This window comes from Oncorhynchus mykiss, chromosome 16, assembly GCF_013265735.2.
Source record: "Oncorhynchus mykiss isolate Arlee chromosome 16, USDA_OmykA_1.1, whole genome shotgun sequence".
In the NCBI taxonomy this organism is placed as follows: Eukaryota; Metazoa; Chordata; class Actinopteri; order Salmoniformes; family Salmonidae; genus Oncorhynchus; species Oncorhynchus mykiss.
In genome coordinates this window covers 13,986,102-14,005,342 of record NC_048580.1, presented here as the reverse complement: position 1 = coordinate 14,005,342, position 19,241 = coordinate 13,986,102, and the positions used below count along the sequence as shown (strand labels likewise).

General features: G+C 43.7%; 1 protein-coding gene across 4 annotated transcripts; it reads right to left on the bottom strand.

Moving 5' to 3' along the window:
- Positions 1-230: 230 nt before the first annotated feature.
- LOC110491404 (TBC1 domain family member 12) lies at positions 231-19,135 on the bottom strand. Of its 4 annotated transcripts, none has more exons than XM_021564819.2 (14): positions 17,511-19,135; positions 15,571-15,694; positions 12,922-12,978; positions 11,078-11,208; positions 10,505-10,587; positions 9,999-10,116; positions 9,071-9,177; positions 7,144-7,218; positions 6,336-6,427; positions 6,164-6,235; positions 5,941-6,069; positions 5,429-5,538; positions 4,976-5,234; positions 231-2,060 (listed from the first exon to the last, which is right to left on the bottom strand). In XM_021564819.2, exons 1-14 carry the CDS (start codon positions 18,710-18,712, stop codon positions 1,989-1,991), a joined length of 2,631 nt encoding a protein of 876 aa, XP_021420494.2. In that variant the 5' UTR covers positions 18,713-19,135; the 3' UTR covers positions 231-1,988. The 4 variants fall into 4 exon arrangements, with proteins under 4 accessions (XP_021420494.2, XP_036802142.1, XP_021420495.2 ...); XM_036946247.1 differs by lacking the exon at positions 17,511-19,135 and adding an exon at positions 17,138-17,484; XM_021564820.2 differs by lacking the exon at positions 12,922-12,978 and having other exon boundaries at positions 17,511-19,134.
- Positions 19,136-19,241: the final 106 nt, after the last annotated feature.

Genomic DNA, 19,241 nt, shown 5'->3' with positions numbered 1-19,241 from the left:
TTATTTTTTAAAGGATGGGGTGCCTGTTTGAATCGATATATAGTTGATTATTATAATATAAACTGTATAACGTTGTCACACGTATTTCTTTTCCACTAGCTAGGCGTAGGTGAAAACCATTGAAGTAAACTGATCTCTACAAATTGATTTGAAAACACCGCCACCTACTGGTTGAGAAAACTGTTGTGCTTAGGTATGGTGTGTGGCAGTCAGGAAAAACTGTTGACCAATTGGGAATAATCATCTTTGATTTATTTACATAATTCATAACTTTTGGTCTGATACAGTATCACAGAGGTACTTTTGATTTCATTTAAAATATATTTACAATTGTTTTTAGTACTCAGTATGAAAACTATACAATAGTGAGCATAAGAAACAATATACAATCAGATATGAAACATGTACTGTAGAAACGAACTACAGTATTGATAATAAAAAATCTTGGACCTCAACATAAGTGTTTGGTAAAATGTAAAGTAACAATAGATGTGAGCAACATCACAAACAAGACCAAGTTTTAAAAGTGAATTATGTTTCATGAATAGGTACTTTGAAAAGGTGTCCCATTGCTGTTTTATTCACAACAATATAATAGCTTCACTGTGGACTCATCCAGCAAAACACTGAAACCTCACGTGGGACAACAGCCCTTGATCATAACTCTCAGTTCTATTACATTACACATAAGAGTCATTGGATGAAGGCGTCTTATGTACGGGGGTGTACGAGCCGCGACGCTCGCTCTGAACATTAACACGCGTCGCTTACCGTACGATTTCGGAAGCATAACCTTTCACACCTGCACACTGCTCTTGCTAGTATAACTGCTCTTTATTAAGCTAGCTTTACGCATCGGCCTCAATGCCTTCATAAAGCTAGCTTAATAAAGAGAAGTGATAGTAGCAAGAGCAGTGTGCAGGTTTCTTATTTTTTTCGCATCGTATTCAACTGTTGCACCTGCAACAAAGATAGCTCATATGTTCGAATGCCTTTTGAATAAAAAAACAAAACAAAAAGGTAAAATGTAAAGGGTTGGCGTTCCCATACGGACATATTTCCATGTTACAGCGATTGTTTACGGAAAACAGACGGACGACAGAGTGGACTATCTGTGCAAATTAGCTATCTCCGTCTCCGAACACCTGTGTGTAAACGGAAGACAGGCGACACAAACGTGTTGTCACTGAAAAATACTGTCGACTGCAACTGTGTTAAAACCAGTGTGTATTTTGCATTTGTGAAATTATTTAGATGTGATATGAAAGTAGAGGGATCTATGTTTCTAGAACCGTGACGCAATTGAGAATCGATTCACGTTTAGATGGGAGTATTTGGCAGTTTTGTCTTTCAGATCCAATTCGCCCTTTAAACAGAGCATGCAAGGTCCTTGGACTAAGGAGTAACGGTAGGCTCCTTTAGTCCAATACTGGGCTAGTGCCACATGTCACAAATGTTCTCTATTCGTTTCGGAAACAATTGCTCACTGCTCACTGTAATGAAAACCTATTACTGGTAGTTTAGTTAAACTATTCGATGTCAAGCTTCAGATACTTAAGAAACGGAAGGGCTCTGTCACTTAATTATTTCATAATTGTCCTTCTATGTTGTAAAATTGGCTTGGTCAATTAAGTCATATAAATATATCTATGCTTGGAGGTGCACTTTCATAAAATATATATTGTAATGTTAGTGAGATAAAATCCACAGGTGTAACAAAGGGCCTCACTCAATCTAAGAAACTCCATACCTTTCTGATGGGACTAGACAGACCCAATTCATCACATCTACCTACAGTATATCATCATATATTCATGGTATACTACCATAAAAACTCTCAATTCAATCAAACTGGCAATGGTGTCTGAGGCCTCCATCTTCAAGTTTGATGCCATTCTTTAAGGTCCATTTACCATTGTGACTCTAATGTGGTCAAAGGCTCTCATTTAAAGAGAGGAACGTGATCATACAAATATTCCACGGCTGAATCATGAACTCTTCAGTACTTGGCTGCAATTCCTGTCCACGTCCTTGTTCTCCTTTATCAATGCATTAAACACCTGGAGAGGAGAGAGAAGGAGATCAAATCTCAATATAAAACTGCAACCGATCATTCTTTTTAGGCACACACAATACATACCTGTAGGTGGTGCTGCATTTCCACAAAAAGGCAGACTATCATATGGGTTATTTCTTATGTATTTCTTTAACTGACATACATTCACTTCTGCAGGTGCTGTAGTATATGAATTGTAGGACCCAACAAGTTTGAATCTATGACAAAGGTGGGCCGAACAGGCCACCATTAATTAACTTCGATGGGGCTGTAGTGGAGCGGGTCGAGAGTTTCAAGTTTCTTGGTGTCCACATCAACAAACTATCATGGTCCAAACACACCAAAAGTTGTGAAGAGGGCATGAAAACACCTTTTCCCCCTCAGGAGACTGAAAAGATTTGGCATGGGTCCCCAGATCCTCAAAACGTTCTGCAGCTGCACCCTCGAGAGCATCCTGATCGGTTGCATCACCGTCTGGTATGGCAACTGCTCGGCATCTGACCGCAAGGCACTACAGAGGGTAATGTGTACAGCCCAGTACATCACTGGGGCCAAGCTTCCTGCCATCCAGGACCTATATAATAGGCGGTGTCAGAGGAAAGCCCAAAATATTGTCAGACTCCAGTCACCCAAGTCATAGACTGTTTTCTCTGTTACCGCACGGCAAGCAATACCAGAGCGCCAAGTCTAGGACAAAAAGGCTCCTTAACAGCTTCTACCCCCAAGCCATAAGACTGCTGAACAATTAATCAAATGGCCACTAATTACATTGACCCCCCCCTTCATTTGTTTTGTACACTGCTGCTACTCACTGTTTATTATCTATGCATAGTCACTTCACCCCTACCAACATGTACAAATTACCTCAACTAACCTGGCCTCGGTACTGGTACCCCCTGTATATAGCCTCGTTATTGTTATTTTATTGTGTTACTTTTATTATTTTTTACTTCAGTTTATTTGGTAAAAATGTTCTTAACTCTTCTTGAACTGATTTGTTGGTTAAGGGCTTGTAAGTAAGCGTTTCACGGTAAGGTCTACACTTATTGTATTCGGCGCATGTGACAAATAAAGTTTGATTTGATTATAACCTGAATTATTTGACATTGCAGTGTCTGAGTGCCGTATCACTCCCAAACTGCTCCTGGCCACACCAGTATCACATGTGACGGGGCAGGCCAGGGTCTGAATATAAATACAGGATATGTATGAGGAATTCTGGGAGCATGTCCCAGTTCCACAACAGACTCTAGAAATGGCTTTACTTTAAAAACATAATATTCTTATACTTTCAGAAAGTATTCTGATCCCTTCAGTTTTTCCACATTTTGTTACGTTAGAATCTTATTCTAAAATTTATTAAATAAAAAATGTTACTCATTCTACACACAACACTCCATAATAACAAAGTGAAAACCAATTTTTAGAAGGTTTTGCAAATGTATTACAAATAAAAACAGAAATACATCATTTACATTGCTACTCAGACCCTTCGTTATAAGACTCGAAATTGAGCTCAGGTGCATCCTGTTCCCATTGATCATCCTTCAGATGTTTCTACAACTTGATTGGAGTCCGACTGTGGTAAATTCAATTGATCGGACATGATTTGGAAAGGCACACACCTGTCTATATAAGGTCCCACAGTTGACAGTGCATGTCAGAGCAAAACCAAGCCATGAGGTCGAAGGAATTGTCAGTAGAGCTCCGAGACAGGATTGTGTTGAGGCACAGATCTGAGGAAGGGTACTAAAACATTTCTGCAGCATTGAAGGTCCTCAAGAACACAGTGGCCTCCATCATTCTTTAATGGAAGAAGTTTGGAACCACCAAGACTCTTCCTAGAGCTGGCTGCCCAGCCAAACTGAGCAATCGGGGGAGAAGGGCCTTGGTCAGGGAGGTGATCAAGAACTCGATGGTCATTCTGACAGAGCTACAGAGTTCCTCTGTGGAGATGGGAGAATCTTACAGAAGGACAACCATCTCTGCAGCACTCTACCAATCAGGCCACACGGAAGCCACTCCTCAGTAAAAGGACCATGGCAGCCCGCTTGGAGTTTGGCAAAAGGTACCTAAAGACTCTCTCAGACCATGAGAAAAGAGATTCTCTGGTCTGATGAAACCAAGATTGAACTCTTTGGCCTGAATGTCAAACGGCACAGCTGGAGGAAACCTGGCACCATCCCTACGGTGAAGGATGGTGGTGGCAGCATGATGTGGGGATGTTTTTCAGCGGCACAGACTGGGAGACTAGTCAAGATCGAGGGAGCAAAGTACAGAGATCCTTGATGAAAACCTCAGACTTGGGCCAGAGTTCACCTTCCAACAGGACAACAACCCTAAGCCCACAGCCAAGACAACGCAGGAGAGGCTTTGGGACAAGTCTCTGATTGTCCTTGTGTGGCCCAGCCAGAGCCCGGTCTTGAACCCAATCAAACATCTCTGGAGAGACCTGAAAATAGCTGTGCAGCGATGCTCCCCATCCAACCTGACAGAGCTTGGGAGGATCTGCAGAGAAGAATAGGAGAAACTCCCCAAATACAGGTGTGCCAAGCTTATAGCCTCATACCCAAGAAGACTCGAGGCTGTAATCACTGCCAAAGTTGCTTTAACAAAATACTGAGTAAAGGATCTAAATACTTATGTAAATGTGATATTTCATTGAATTTTTATTTTTTTTATACATTTGCGAAACTTTTCTAAAAACCTGTTTTTGCTTTGTCATTATGAGGTATTTTGTGTAGATTGATGAAGGGGGGGGGATTATTTAATACATTTTAGAATAAGGCTGTAACGGAACAAAATGTGGAAAAAGTCAAGGGGTTTGAAAACTTTCCGAATGCACTGTATGTATTGTCACTCGGTGCAAACGTCTCCATTTTCTCACTTCCCTGTCTTCTTATGTTTAGAGGAACTGACCTGGGACCATTTCTTGTTTCCGTTGAGCATGGGCATGGTCGCGATGCAGGCGAACAGCCTATCAGAGTCTATATCCTCTGGGAGGCGTGTCAGAAACTGGGCGCTATAGATAAAATCCATCTGTAGGAGCACATCCTCGTAGAGACGCAGGATCCCTAGACCCGTCCGGAACAGAAACTCCTCGCCGTCACGACAGAACACATCCCACACTCTACATGCCACGTCCAACGGCAACGACTTACTGTACAGAGTGAAGATCCTGTAAACAGACACAGACAGATACACACAGGCCAAAAAATGGCAGTTAGCGGAATGGCACAGCAGCTGTGCTCTGATAACTGTGAATAATGACTTGACAGCATGGCTGGTGTTAAATGTGTGAGAAAACAGCTTGAAGGCCACACTAACAGAGAACTGCTGCATGCTTTCATATAGAGATCTATAGTTACTCACCAGTCGATGAGATAGAGATCTGGGGTGAGGTTGGAGATCTGGAAGTGGTTAAACAGTCTAGGGAGGTTCTCTTCAAAGAACACCTCGAACGCAGCAAAGTATTTCAGCATCTAGAGGAGAAGAAAAAAAGGTCAGAGACAGATTCAGGGACCACTAATTCAGTACTGTTAAAGAGCTAATCGTGCATCATGTCAAAATCGTCCAAAAGTATTTCAAATGTATTGTGAAGCTCAACAAAGTCACTTATAGATGATATGAACATGATGTGGGAAAAATGCTAATATCAGTCCCATGATTTGAATGGGATTTGTGCTACAAAAATGCTAAAACGTTAGCATGTGGAGACAATGCCTGGGAAACTAAACCAAAGCATGGATTGCTGTCATACCTTGTCCATAGACTGCGTACAGGGTAAGGAAACCAATATGTAATTTGGGTGAAGTATCCCTTTAAATTAGTTTTAGAGAGGACAGTTTTTTTTTAACAGTGGCCACTGTGGAAGTAGGACTCACTAGATCATGGTCCACTCTGAAGAAGGCCAGCTGGCAGGGCTTGTTGAGCAGGTTAGCGAAGGCAATGAAGGCGTCAGCTTCCTCCAGGTTGAGGATTAACACTGCAGCTATGAAGGACATGCCCTGAACCTGAGAGAACAGAACCCCCATTTTAGTTCACAATCACCGCATGTACAGTATGGCATAAAATAAATTAAGAATGCTGTTTTGAAGTGTTACTCACATATCCCACATCAGGTCTGTAACAGGTGTAGGCCCCCAGCACGCTGTGGAGGAGATCATGATATGGCCCACCCTGTGGTGGAAGACAATCAGAGGATGAGAAATGTCATGGAGCGCGCGCGCACACACACACACACACACACACACACACACAGGTAAGAGATGTACTGTACCTTCTGGAAAATAAAAAGAGGTGGGAATGTGCGGGATATGTCCAGCTTGATCAGGTCCAGACTGGACTCTCTGTCTGCCAGCGATGCCCCATCTAGTATTGAAACACAAACAGATTACTAACAAAAGGAAAAACTTTATAATTTCAGTTTACTCAAGTAAACTGATCTCCTGCTGGTTCGACCACTCTGTGTCGTTGTCAGCCACAGACACTCTGTCAGATAGACAGAGTAATTTGGTAATCAATGATGCATAGAGACACTGATGCCGTGCCAATATTTTGTAACTCTAAAATGATGCCAAGAGGAAGACATCCTGCAAATATTTCTGTTCAGCTCCATTAATTCCTGTTGGACCTATCTCCTGAGGCTCTCGTTGGCAACAACACAGTCTTTCTGACGAGCTAGAGGAGAGAATGTGTCACTGTTGGCTCTCAGCACTACACCAATGGCCAGTTAGTCTGACATGATGGCAGAAACAGACATTTCGCAGAACACTGGAGTAAAAACAACAGAAAACCTTTGCAGAAATTTCTCCAGTCTCCTCCAAGCCTTCAAATGATTGCTGAACGAGGGGGATTTGTGCAGCAATGCGGGACACCAATATGGCCGATAGATGTGAAGAAACGAGAGGAAATAGCTTTGCCTCAAAGAGGAAGAGAGGAGAATGGATGAGTCAGGGGTCTGGGGAGTTCAGTCTGACATGCGAGGAGCTTGGCTTTAATTCACAGTCTTGCCACGTGACCCCCCCATATCTCAGACGCCCCCATCTCAGACGCCCCCATCTCAGACGCCCCCATCTCAGACGTACCGTCAGCCTCTGTACCCGTCTCACTGAAACTCCTCCACCTCTCCTTGGCTCTGGAGAGGAAGATGTCGTACAGCTCTGTAGAGAAGAAAAGAGGGAAATGAAAGAAGATCCCTCGCAATGAGTCAGGCGGTGGGTCCTCCAGCTGAGACGTCTATTATGCTTTTTTGTGTAACCCACAAAGGCACTTCCTGGCAGTAAAACCAGTCGGCCTTTTCATCCAGAAATTCCTTCCACTACATACACAACAGGCTCTTAAATCTATTCCAGCTGAAAGAGGTGAACGTGTTGCTTTGGTAGAAAACAAACAATATGGTACTAAATTTCTACAAGTATAACCTTGGCTATTTTAATACATTTCAATGTAAACTCAGCGAAAAAAGAAACATCCCTTTCTCATGACCCTGCCTTTCAAAGATAATTCTTATGAATTCAAATAACTTCACAGATCTTCATTGTAAAAGGTTTAAACACTGTTTCCCGTTCTTGTTCAATGAACCATAAACAATGAATGAACATACACCTGTGGAACGGTCGTTAAGACACTAACAGCTTACAGACAGTAGGCAATTAAGGTCACAGTTATGAAAACTTAGGACACCTTCCTACTGACTTTGAAAAACACCAAAAGAAAGATGCCCAGGGTCTCTGCTCATTTGCGTGAACGTGCCTTAGGCATGCTGCAAGGAGGCATGTGTACTGCAGATGTGGCCAGGGTAATAAATTGCAATGTCCGTACTGTGAGATGCCTAAGACAGCGCTACAGGGAGACAGGACGGACAGCTGATCGTCCTCGCGTGGCAGACTACGTGTAACAACACCTGCACAGGATCGGTACATCCAAACATCACACCTGCAGGACAGGTACAGAATGGCAACAACAACTGCCCGAGATACACCAGGAACGCACAATCCCTCCATCAGTGCTCAGACTGTCCGCAATAGGCTGAGAGAGGCTTGATTGAGGGCTTGTAGGCCCTGTTGTAAGGCAGGTCGTCACCAGACATCACCGGTAACAACGTCGCCTATGGGCACAACCCCACCGTCGCTGGACCAGACAGGGCTGGCAAAAAGTGTTCTTCACTGACGAGTCACAGTTTTGTCTCACCAGGGGTGATGGTTGGATTCACGTTTATCGTCAAAGGAATGAGCGTTACACTGAGGCCTATACTCTGGAGCGGGATCGATTTGGAGGTGGAGGGTCCGTCATGGTCTGGGGCGGTGTGTAACAGCATCATCGGACTGAGCTTGTTGTCATTGCAGGCAATCTCAACGCTGCAAGCTCATCCTGACATGACACTCCAGCATGACAATGCCACCAGCCATACTGCTCGTTCTGTGCGGGATTTCCTCCAAGACACAAGGAACTGTTCTGCCATGGCCAGCAAAGAGCCCGGATCTCAATCCCATTGAGCATGTCTGGGACCTGTTGGATCGGAGGATGAGGGCCAGGGCCATTCCCCCAGAAATGTCAGAGAACTTGCAGGTGCCTTGGTGGAAGAGTGGGGTAACGTCTCACAGCAAGCACGGGCAAATCTGGTGCAGTCCATGAGAAGGAGATGCACTGCAGTACTTAATGCAGCTGGTGGCCACACCAGATACTGATTGTTACTTTTGATTTTGACCCCCACTTTGTTCAGGGGCACATTATTCCATTTCTGTTAATCACATGTCTGTGGAACTTGTTCAGTTTATGTCTCAGCTGTTGAATCTTGTTATGGTCATACAAATATTTAAACATGTTAAGTTTGCTGAAAATAAAAGCAGTTGACAGTGAAAGGACGTTTCTTTTTCTGCTGAGTTTATGTACATGACATCCTTCACTTTGTATATCTTATTCTGAAGGCAAATCATATTTTGGCATGCCAATGGGAATAGACAATTATGATGGAAGTTGTATGAGTTATGACTATTGAAACACCATACATACCTGGGGTGATGTTGAGCTCGTTGCCGATGGCTAGGCTCCAGACCTTTCCTCTGACGTTGGGGGGCAAGCCCTGCCACCAGAGCTCTCTCACCCGCCGAGTGTTACGCCTACAGGGGGACACAAACTGACTGGCATGGGCCTACTGAACAACAGAGCCCTGACCTATGCCCACTGACTTACTGGTTCACTGACTGACTGGCTCACTGCATGACTGACTGGCTCATTGCATGACTGACTGGTTCACTGCATGACTGACTGGTTCACTGCATGACCGACTGGTTCACTGCATGACCGACTGGTTCACTGCATGACCGACTGGTTCACTGCCTGACTGCCTGACTGATTTACTGACTGACTGGCTCACTGACTGACTGGCTCACTGACTGATGTATTTATTGACTGACTGGTTCACTAACTGACTGACTGACTGATTTATTTATTGACTGACCGGTTCACTGAATGACTGATTTACTGACTGACTGATTTACAGACAGACTCACTGACTGACTGTTTCACTGACTGACTTGTTAATTTACTGACTGGGTCACTGACTGACTGACTCACTCACTCACTGACTGACTGGTTCACTGACTGACTTATGTACTGACTGGTTCACTGACTGATTTATGTACTGACTGGTTCTCTGACTGACTCACCGACTGACTGGTTCATTGACTGACTGATTTACAGACTGACTGATTTACAGACTGACTCACTGACTGACTGGTTCACTGACTGACTGACTGACTCACTGACTGGTTCAGTGACTGTCTGGCTGTCTGGCTGTCTGGCTGGCTGACTGGCAAAATAACTGACTGACTGAGTAACTGACTGAATATTGTACTGACAGACGGACTGCCTGACTGACTGGATAGTGTACATAGCTGCTCCGTGCAAGTGGAGAGTTGTTTAGCAGGAAGTGGCTCACATGTTGTCCCAGTTGGGCAGAATGTCGTGGTTCCAGACCACCATGGCGTTGGCAATGCTGTCTTCCTGTTTAAACCTCTCCTTCATCTCTTTCCTCTTCCTCTGGGCCTCCTTTAACTCTGTGGGGATGGGGACACAAATTCTTTGGTTACACTTTACAATAACTTCAATGAATAAGCCATTATACATGCTTATAAATGTTAACAGATGCTTATAAATGTTAGCATGTGCTTATAAATGTTAACAGATGCTTATAAATGTTAACAGATGCTTATAAATGCTTTATAATAATTTGCATAAAGCTTTACAATTGTTAAAGTACATGTAAAGTTACAAAAGTATTTGCAACAGCTACAACAGACAGACTGAGCTAAGTGCCATCTGGAGATCTGTTCAGTCGACAGGCCAGATGCTGCTGACCTCAATTACACAGCTCTGAGGAGACAGACAGTGCAGTACCAGTACCAGCAACAGCAACAATACCAGTAACAGTACAAGTACCAGTACCTCTCTTCTTGGCCTCGGCCACCATCTCGTCATACTCCTGACGGTGACGCTGGGCCTCCTCCACAGACTTAGCAGGAAGGTTCCTGCAGAGAGACAAGAGGAGATGGGACACAGTATCAGCCGGTTTCACCGTAATCCGTGCATATCACAGCAACCGAGGACACAAAATGGCTAGTTTAACACATTGAGGACTTAAGAGAAAGTAAGACCTACAAATGAGAGAGACTTTGCCTTGCAGACAAGTGTGTTTGTCATGGTTCAGGCGACATGCTCATATTTCATATACTGTATCTATTCTTAATGAGGGCCGGAGGTCTTGGATCAGAGAGCTGAGGAGAAACACAACACTGCTCGTCTCTGGACGCTGCGTTTCTTACTGTGTTCTTCATAGACACCACACCCTGGCCTGAGCCTAGTTGAAAACAATGGAATGTGTGTAATAATATGGCTGCAGGTCTGGGAGGTTAGGCCTTTCCCCTTGTATGAACAGGGGGGGGGCAGAATAAACTAAAAAAAGAAAAGAGGAACCGACAAAGAAAGAGAAAGAAAAAAGGAGAGATAGTGGGGACTTACGAAGGCCTGTCCTCTAGTATAAGAGCTGTGGTGGACAGTGGTTCAAAGTCCAGGTTCTTCCTCCGGCCATGTTGAGGCTGAGTAGGAGACGTTCCCCCAGATCCAGCCTTGCCCGCCCTGGCCTCGTACTCCTGCAGATACATCACAAACCTAAATCTCCATAGAAACTGGAAAACACAGCCCCAGTATATGCATTTCAACTAGTCCAACTAGACTTATGGGTTTACATTTGAAAGGAAGGAAAGATAGAGTGGGGTTAGCCACGAGGGGCGACAGGATCAGCTGACAGGATGATGGAGATCACAAAGCCCATACAGGCAGATAGAGAGAGAGACAGAGAGAGGAGAGAGAGAGAGAGCGAGAGAGAGAGAGAGAAAGAGTGAGCGACAGAGAGAGAGTGAGCGACAGAGAGAGAGCGAGAAAGAGAGCGAGAGAGAGCGACAGAGAGAGAGAGAGAGAGAGAGAGAAAACAAATGGGGGGACTGAGGAGTATGATGGTTGTTGATGACTGGAGAGAGATCTTATGAGTCATTTCTAGAGGGGTCAATAAATACCTAGCCATGCCTAATGCATCAGAGCCTGTTGAAGGAATGACTTTATGTTCAGTCGCTCTACATGACGCCACTGATATCCTATGGGTTTGTTTCGTGCGAGTTGATACATTGAGTATCTTAGACTTAGTGACCATACATCCCTCACCTCCACTACACAATAAAAAGTCTCACCTTTGGCCTTTCATGATGCATGAAACTGCTTCTGTATGGATGTCAATGGCTACATTGTCTTGTGTTGTGGCTGTGGCTCCTTCCAGGCATTTATTGGTATAGTTTGGGGGACTGAGTGGCGCACCGGTCTAAGGACCTGCATCGCAGTGCTAGAGGCATCACTGCAGACCCGGGTTTGATCCCGGGTTGTTTCACAACCGGCCGTGATCGGGAGATACATAGAGCGGCGCACAATTGGCCCAGCGTCGTCCGGGTTAGGGGAGGGTTTGGCCGGGGTAGGCCGTGATTGTAAATAAGAATTTGTTCTTAACTGACTTGCCTAGTTAAATGAAGGTTAAATAAATTAAATAAATTACATTGGTGCTATCAGGGGAAATGGCTGGTAGGGACGGGGGAGGGGAGTGCCATCTAAGGAGAGTGAGATTTACCAACACCAGTGAAGAAGAACAGCCCCCCCCCCCCGTAGTAAAAATTGAGAAATAGTCACAGCTCTTTCTCCAAATGTATTGCTGCTGTCCCATAGTACAAAGAAAAGTCAGAGATTAACTGTGTATAACCAACACCCATGCATTTCTATTCACAAATGGTATAGCAGAGAAGCAGATAGAGCTCTGGCACCATTTGTAATGTCAAAGTGTAAATACAATCACATAATCAACTGTGCATTCATAATCCTCATTCATAATCCACATTCATAATCCTCAAATCAAATACACCCGTAAACCTAAAACCCTTACATTCCCAGATAAGGAATAAAAGGAATACAATCGATATGGAATAGATCTATTGCACTAGAGAAACATGTGGTCGCATGTACTGTATGTTAGGACAACTGGAACAAAAACATAGTCATACTTTGGATTCCAACATTTTGAGCCACAGAGACTAAACTGCTGGAGCTATGGCAAGAGTCTCAGAGACCTTGGTATTGTTGAAGAACCTGCGATGAATTATTATTTTGTATTTTTTCTAACATGCATTTATTTCCCTTCCCCTGTCAAAGTGCTACGGGTTGGCATGGGCATGAGTTGGATGTGCAATGGAAATGGTTGCTTGGCAACCCCATGCAGATAGGAGAGTGAGAAGATGACTGAAAGGGAAACCTGAGAAAGTCCATACCCCTTCACTTAAGAGATTGGGTGCAGACACAGACGTGAGACCACCTGGAACACTCTCCTGATGAAAGAAAAACAGAGTTTGCACTCAAGAGTTAAATAGCTCAATCCCCCCCCAAAAACAACTCCAAACTGTCTTTCAAACTAAACAATTATTTCAAGTACTTCAGTACACTTCCAATCCACATAAGCATCTTTGCCCTTCGGATAGGGTTAAGAAGATAGTCAACTTTATTAAAAAAAGGCCTCTGTTGGAGATCCAACTCAGTCCCTCCCTCCCCTTGCACTTAGGATAACTGCATGAATAAACTTCCCATCATCTGAGTTTCTGTACGGCACATTTGTGTAACACATTACAGATGAACCCTGGGGCGGCAGGCGGCCTAGTGGTTAGAGCGTTGGACTAGTAACCGAAAGGTTGCAAGATTGAATCCCTGAGCTGACAAGGTAAAAATCTGTCATTCTGCCCCTGAACAGACAGTTAACACACTGTTCCTAGGCCGTCATTGAAAATAAGAATTTGTTCTCAACTGACTTGCCTAGTTAAATAAAGGTAAAATAAAAAAACATTTACACTCTTAGAAAAAAAGGTGCTATCTAGAACCTAAAATGGTTCTTCGGCTGTCCCCATTGAAGAACCACTTTTGGTTCCAGGTAGAACCCTTTTTGGTTCCATGTAGAACCCTTTTCTATAGAGGGTTCTACATGAAACCCAAAATAATTCTACGTGGAACCAAAAAGAGTTAGTCTACGGGGACAGCCGAAGAACCCTTTTGGAACCCTTTTTTCTAAGAGTATAAATCGCTGCTCTAACCCACGTAGCTCACTGTAGATGAGATCACTCTTGTCTAGTCATAATCTCAGTAGTGAGGCAGATACATGCTCTCATCCCCGTCTGCAGCTGTAGAGTACTAGAGTTAAGTGCACTACTAATCCAGTGAAGGGACAAATGTAATTGGCTTTAGTGTCTGTTTCCATCCAGGCATGAAAACATGTATTATTGCCTCCGACAAGTGTGGAGACAGATCAGTAGCTGCAGGGTAGAGTGGGGGAGGAAGAGCGGGAGACAGGGAGAGAGGGAGAGAGAGGGAGAGGAAGAACAGAGCTAGGGGCTAAGGGCAAGAGACAAGCCTCATGGCTGAGGCTAGGAGATGGGCATAATTCAAGCCCAGCCGAGGCTCAACACAGCAGGCAAGAGGCATCCACCTTGAGTAAGACCAGCTCCTTAGTTACCCAGCCAGGCAGCCAGGCACAGAGCCAGCTGGAGCATACACCCTCAACAGCTGTAGTGGGCTGCCAGCCTCCAACATGGAGGACCTGAACCCTACTCCTACCACACCCTACTCGCTCTTGTCAAGTGTTGGGAAGGAGTAGGCCAAGTACAGACTGACTACAGCCTTTGCAACACTTTTCTATAAGCTGTGATGTCATCGTTACAAGATGCTCTTTTACAGGACACACAGAAGGATAGATATAAAGAATTTACTTGAGCTGTGAGTTGCTATCAGTTTGCTACCTGGTCAGACTGGTATAGGTGAGTTATTGTGAGAATAGGGCCTAGGGAGTGATTGTTATGCAGTGGCATGGCATATTGCACAAGGCTGCGAATAAACTAATGATTCATGTGATACAATAAAACAAAGGCCTGTAAATGCAATGTATCATTGGTGAAGGAGTTGAACAGAAGGGGTGTAAATGACTTGATTTAAATGAAATAACGGAAGTTCTGGACTTTCTTTCAAGCTTTAAGCTACGTATGTTAACAAAGTGAGGTTACTGTATGTATGTAATGCTGACATAACCTAGATGAATAGGGATTAAGTCCTGACTAGCACGTAGGGGACATTATCTGGGCTAAATATTGAGCTCATTGCATTCAACTAGACTTGCTGGATTCACTCCAGGGAGGGTCAGATAGCGTTCTCTCCCGTACACAATACTGTACAGGAAGTTAGACGGTCAGTTAATAGGTTAGTGAATAACTACTGTAGACTTAGGAGCACAGTGACATCAGAGCAAGCATTCAAAAAGCAACACTTGATTCAAAAACGTAAGAGTTTCTCCATTTAAATGATTATACAAAATTCAAACAGAATGTTATGTATATGGGGCATAAAACCAGCTCAGCTCTGCAGATTTTGCTACGAAGAGAAAGAATCATTTGATCACTTATTTGGTATAGCCTCTATGTAGCTTGTTTCTGGTCACAGGTTCAGGAATGGCTGAAAAGTCACAACATTTATCTAAAATAAACACTACAAATAGTAGTGTTGGGAGATTTGAAAAACCACAGTCAATCAATCAACAATATAATAATAATTTTAGTAAAATATTGATCTTGAACTTACAATCTGTAGATACTATGCGCTTAGACAGGTTCAGAATCTATGTGAAACATCACAGCACAGTTGAAATATATTTGGCACATGGAAATCATAACAGGGAAATTTACATAGATAGGTGGAATGGACTGAGAGTAGCTGAGGGGTGGGTTTAAAAGCTAGATCAGCACTCCAACGATGCGATTCTTGATGTATACGGACCCAGGTCCTCCATGTCAATGAAATCGTAGTTATAATGATATAAAAGACAAAACTGATCCTAGATCAGCACTCCTAATCTGACAGGAAGAATAGAGGACCAGGGTACCAACCTGCTGTATGGTTCTGGAGTCCTTGGGAGGGCTCTCTCTGGCAGCAACCTTTCCAAACAGCTTCCACCCAGGTACATTCTGGGACGGACTCTTCGGCTCTATATGCTTCTTGGAAAATAAACCCCTGAACAGGCAGAAAAACCAGGACAATGTGTGGGTAATTATTAATGATGACACACTTTCATTTTATTCCTCCGGTCAGCGAAACAGTTTTGATGAGTAGACATACTGAGAAAACAGGGAAATTAAGGTTTCTCTGAGTCTCTGAATCATTTCCCTGATCGGACATACAGTCAGGTCCAAAATGATTGGCACCCTTGATAAAGAGAAGCAAAAAAGACTATCAAACAAATAATAGAAATACTGAGCTATATTGTATATGCTCAGGGAAAGGGATTTTGATTAACAAGTAATACACATTTTTTTAAATGTAAAGATTGGGATCAAAAATTATTGCCACCCCTATTTTCAATTGATCACCTTGATCACCTCATAAGAGTATTTAAAAAAAAAGGTTTTATGAGATTGAAGAAACACATTGGGAGGGAACTTAAGACCATTTCTCCATACAGAATCTTTTCAGATCTTTGGTCCTTCATCTGCACTTATGGACTGCCCTCTAAAAACATTTTTGAAAAAGACTCAGTGAAATTATCTTTGCCAAGGGAGGTATTGAAGAGAATAGAAAACAGGGTTGCCAATAAATTTGACCCCAATCTTTTTTATTAAAAAATATATATATTATTTGTTAAACAAAATCTCTTTCTCTGAGCAATACATTTATACAGTACCAGTCAAAAGTTCTGACACACCTACTCATTCAAGGGGTTTTCTTTATTTTGACTATTTTCTACATTGTAGAATAATAGTGAAGACATCAACACTATGTAATAACACATATGGAATCATGTAGTAACCAAAAAAGTGTTAAGCAAATCAAAATATATTTTAGATTTTAGATTATTCAAAGTAGCCACTCTTTGCCTCAATGACGGCTTTGTACACTCTCAACCAGCTTCATATGGTAGTCACTTGGAAAGCAGTTATTTTTTTGCAGATAATATTCCTCAGTATTTTCATTATTTATTATATATAGTATGTTTTGCTCATCTTTCTCAAGGGTGCCAATAAGTCATACTAATTAGTCATACTGATATGGTCCGTTCAGCTGAGTGAGTGATTTGCTGGCACTCTTATTTCATCAACTGAATGAATTTCACCTGATCCTATGTGGGATTATAAACCTAGGGGTTCACATTAAGGTGTACTGAAAAGTGTTCATGAAGGAGTTTTACGTAGTTTATAAACTGTTCATTATTTTATTATATATACCAAAATGTATTTATTACATATTTATAAACGATCTATGAAGTAATAATTAACTGTTTCTAAATTGTTTACACCTTAAAGCAGGGCTCTCTAACCCTGTTCCTGGAGAGCTAACCTACTGTAGGTTTTTCAAACTGCACGCAGAGACATACAAATGGTATCCACTGGTTCATCTGACTCTTTGGGAAGTAGATAAAGGGCTTCATTGCCAAAATCCTTTAATGTAAAGAGTACGCACCTAGGGGATGTCCTTGTGGGAACACCAATATAACGGTATTCACTGCAGCTGGCTCCATTTCCACCAGGTGGGTCTCTGCCTGCGCTAAATGTTGACTGAGACCTAGTTCTAGTTCTGGCTTTGTTCATTATGTCCTGGTGTGTTGTTACAATGTCAGGACACATCTCTGTTAGGAGAGCATGGTTAACAGAAGTGACTGCTGTTGTAACGGGTGTATATGGCAGCAATAATGCGGCTATACACAGTATAAATGCAAATATGACGTGAAGAGAGGTAAGCAGACTTTAAAAGTTTGTGCCGTTCTTGTCCTTGTAAGAAATCCTCTCGGCAACCTGCAAATAACCTCAGACCACAAAGAAAAAAACTAATTTACCTGCCGAAATACTCAGCGATGCCAGGTCTTTTTGACTGTAAGGCCAGTTCAGAGGAGTCCACACTCAGTCCTATATGTCCTGGGGCGGACTGACGTCTGCTGGACTCATACGTGTTCCTGGAGCTCAGACTGACGTCCATGAACCTGAGGTCACTGTAGCCTTGGGCCCCCAGCTCCACGAAGGTCTCCCCATCCTCATCCTCGTCCCCTGGGCTGAGAATGCTGGACGGGTCACAGTTCAGACTGGTGGTCTTGTGGGACTGAAGATGGAGTCTGGAGGATGGATCCCCTCCTGGGTGACCAGATGTTGATGGTTCTGCTCCCTGCTTGGTGTCTGGTTTGACACTGCGGGGGTCTTTCCTTGGTGCTGGGCTTGATGGTAAACCCTGAGAGGTGACACTGGAAGTAGCCCCATCAGATAGCTCTCCTGCCACGTTAACTGGTTTTCTAGGCTGGGCCCCGGCTCCATGAGGTTCCTCTCTGATATTGCAGGATTCGTGATGGCCCTCCCTTGCACTCACTGCAGACATGGGGAGTTTTTCACATTGTGGGTTAGAGATAGAGGTTGCAGCTCCATCAGAAATAATTGTTCCAGCTGTCTGTGTGTGTAACTTTGCCCTGTTGTATCCAATCAATAATCCACCGTTTGCCATGTTGTCCTCCTTGTCAGGGGTCGTACTTCGGTTAATATGTGGTCTAATAACAGCATCACTGCGAAGAGGACTCCGTATAACACAGACTGTGTCTCCAATCGAGAACCCCGCCGGACCTGTCCGGGAGGCTGCTGTGCACCTCTGTTCAAGCTGTCCATTCCAGGAGTGTGCCAATGACTGCAGTGCCTCAGCTGCTGTCACACAGGCATCTAGTCTTTCTGCAGCGCAATCATTGTTCTTCTGAGTCAGTGAGGTCCCCCAGAGACCACTTCTGTCCATTTCCTCTCGATTCACTGCAGTGATAGCAGAGCAGCTCCCTGCCTTGGAGGCAACCACTATTGACCCAGTAAACCCGTTTGTAGCAGAGTCGCTACCTGGCTCAGGAATGACACAATTGCTTACAGTGCCACCAGATGGGCTGTCAGTAACTAAATCGAGCATTATCGTACTCCCGACACGTACACACGCTACTGTGGAACGGGAAATATCCTCTCCTGCTTCACGGGCTGCGTCCGCTGTCAGTCCAACACGTCTCATCCCCGTTGACATGTTTAGAGAGAGGACCTGCGGCGTCGGCGATATCGTCAGACAGTGGCTGGTTGAGAGATGTGCTGCTGGTCCACTTTTCGTTCACAGACAAAGCCGGTGGAAAAATGCCATTCTCTGCCTTTTCCATGTCATTCACATTCCCCACACCACCGCTCCACAACAAAAACGCTGTGGCGGCTGCATCAGCTACAATTGCTCGGTCCCGGTTGTTCCCTGTAGGCTATGCCTATCATGATCTCAGCGTATCCCTAATTACATGATGATGACGCTAACAAATTACGGTTTCTATTTCGAGAGATAGCGGCAGGAAAAGAGAGAATGTCAGTCGTATGGTCGTGTGTAATTTCTGTTGGAAAAACCGGCAGCCGCCCCCACTTGGACGGCGAATTTGAGCAGGAGCCATTTTGAGATTCCAATGACGTAGGGGGGAGCGCAAATCCCCCAGCACGCAGATGGAAAATCTGGGATGAGGTGACATCTGCTGTCCGTACGGTGCTATAACACGTTTATCCGAAACACTTTTTTAAAC

What these genes read in the sequence shown, in the direction of transcription:
- LOC110491404 (XM_021564819.2), bottom strand. Translation starts at nt 18,712, where the DNA reads ATGTCAACGGGGATGAGACGTGTTGGACTGACAGCGGACGCAGCCCGT. An exon ending in CTGCCCAACTGGGACAACAT is followed by an intron (nt 9,178 to 9,998) that starts GTGAGCCACTTC and finishes GTCCCCCTGTAG; the next exon opens with GCGTAACACTCGGCGGGTGA. An exon ending in ACAGACCTGATGTGGGATAT is followed by an intron (nt 6,070 to 6,163) that starts GTGAGTAACACT and finishes CTGTTCTCTCAG; the next exon opens with GTTCAGGGCATGTCCTTCAT.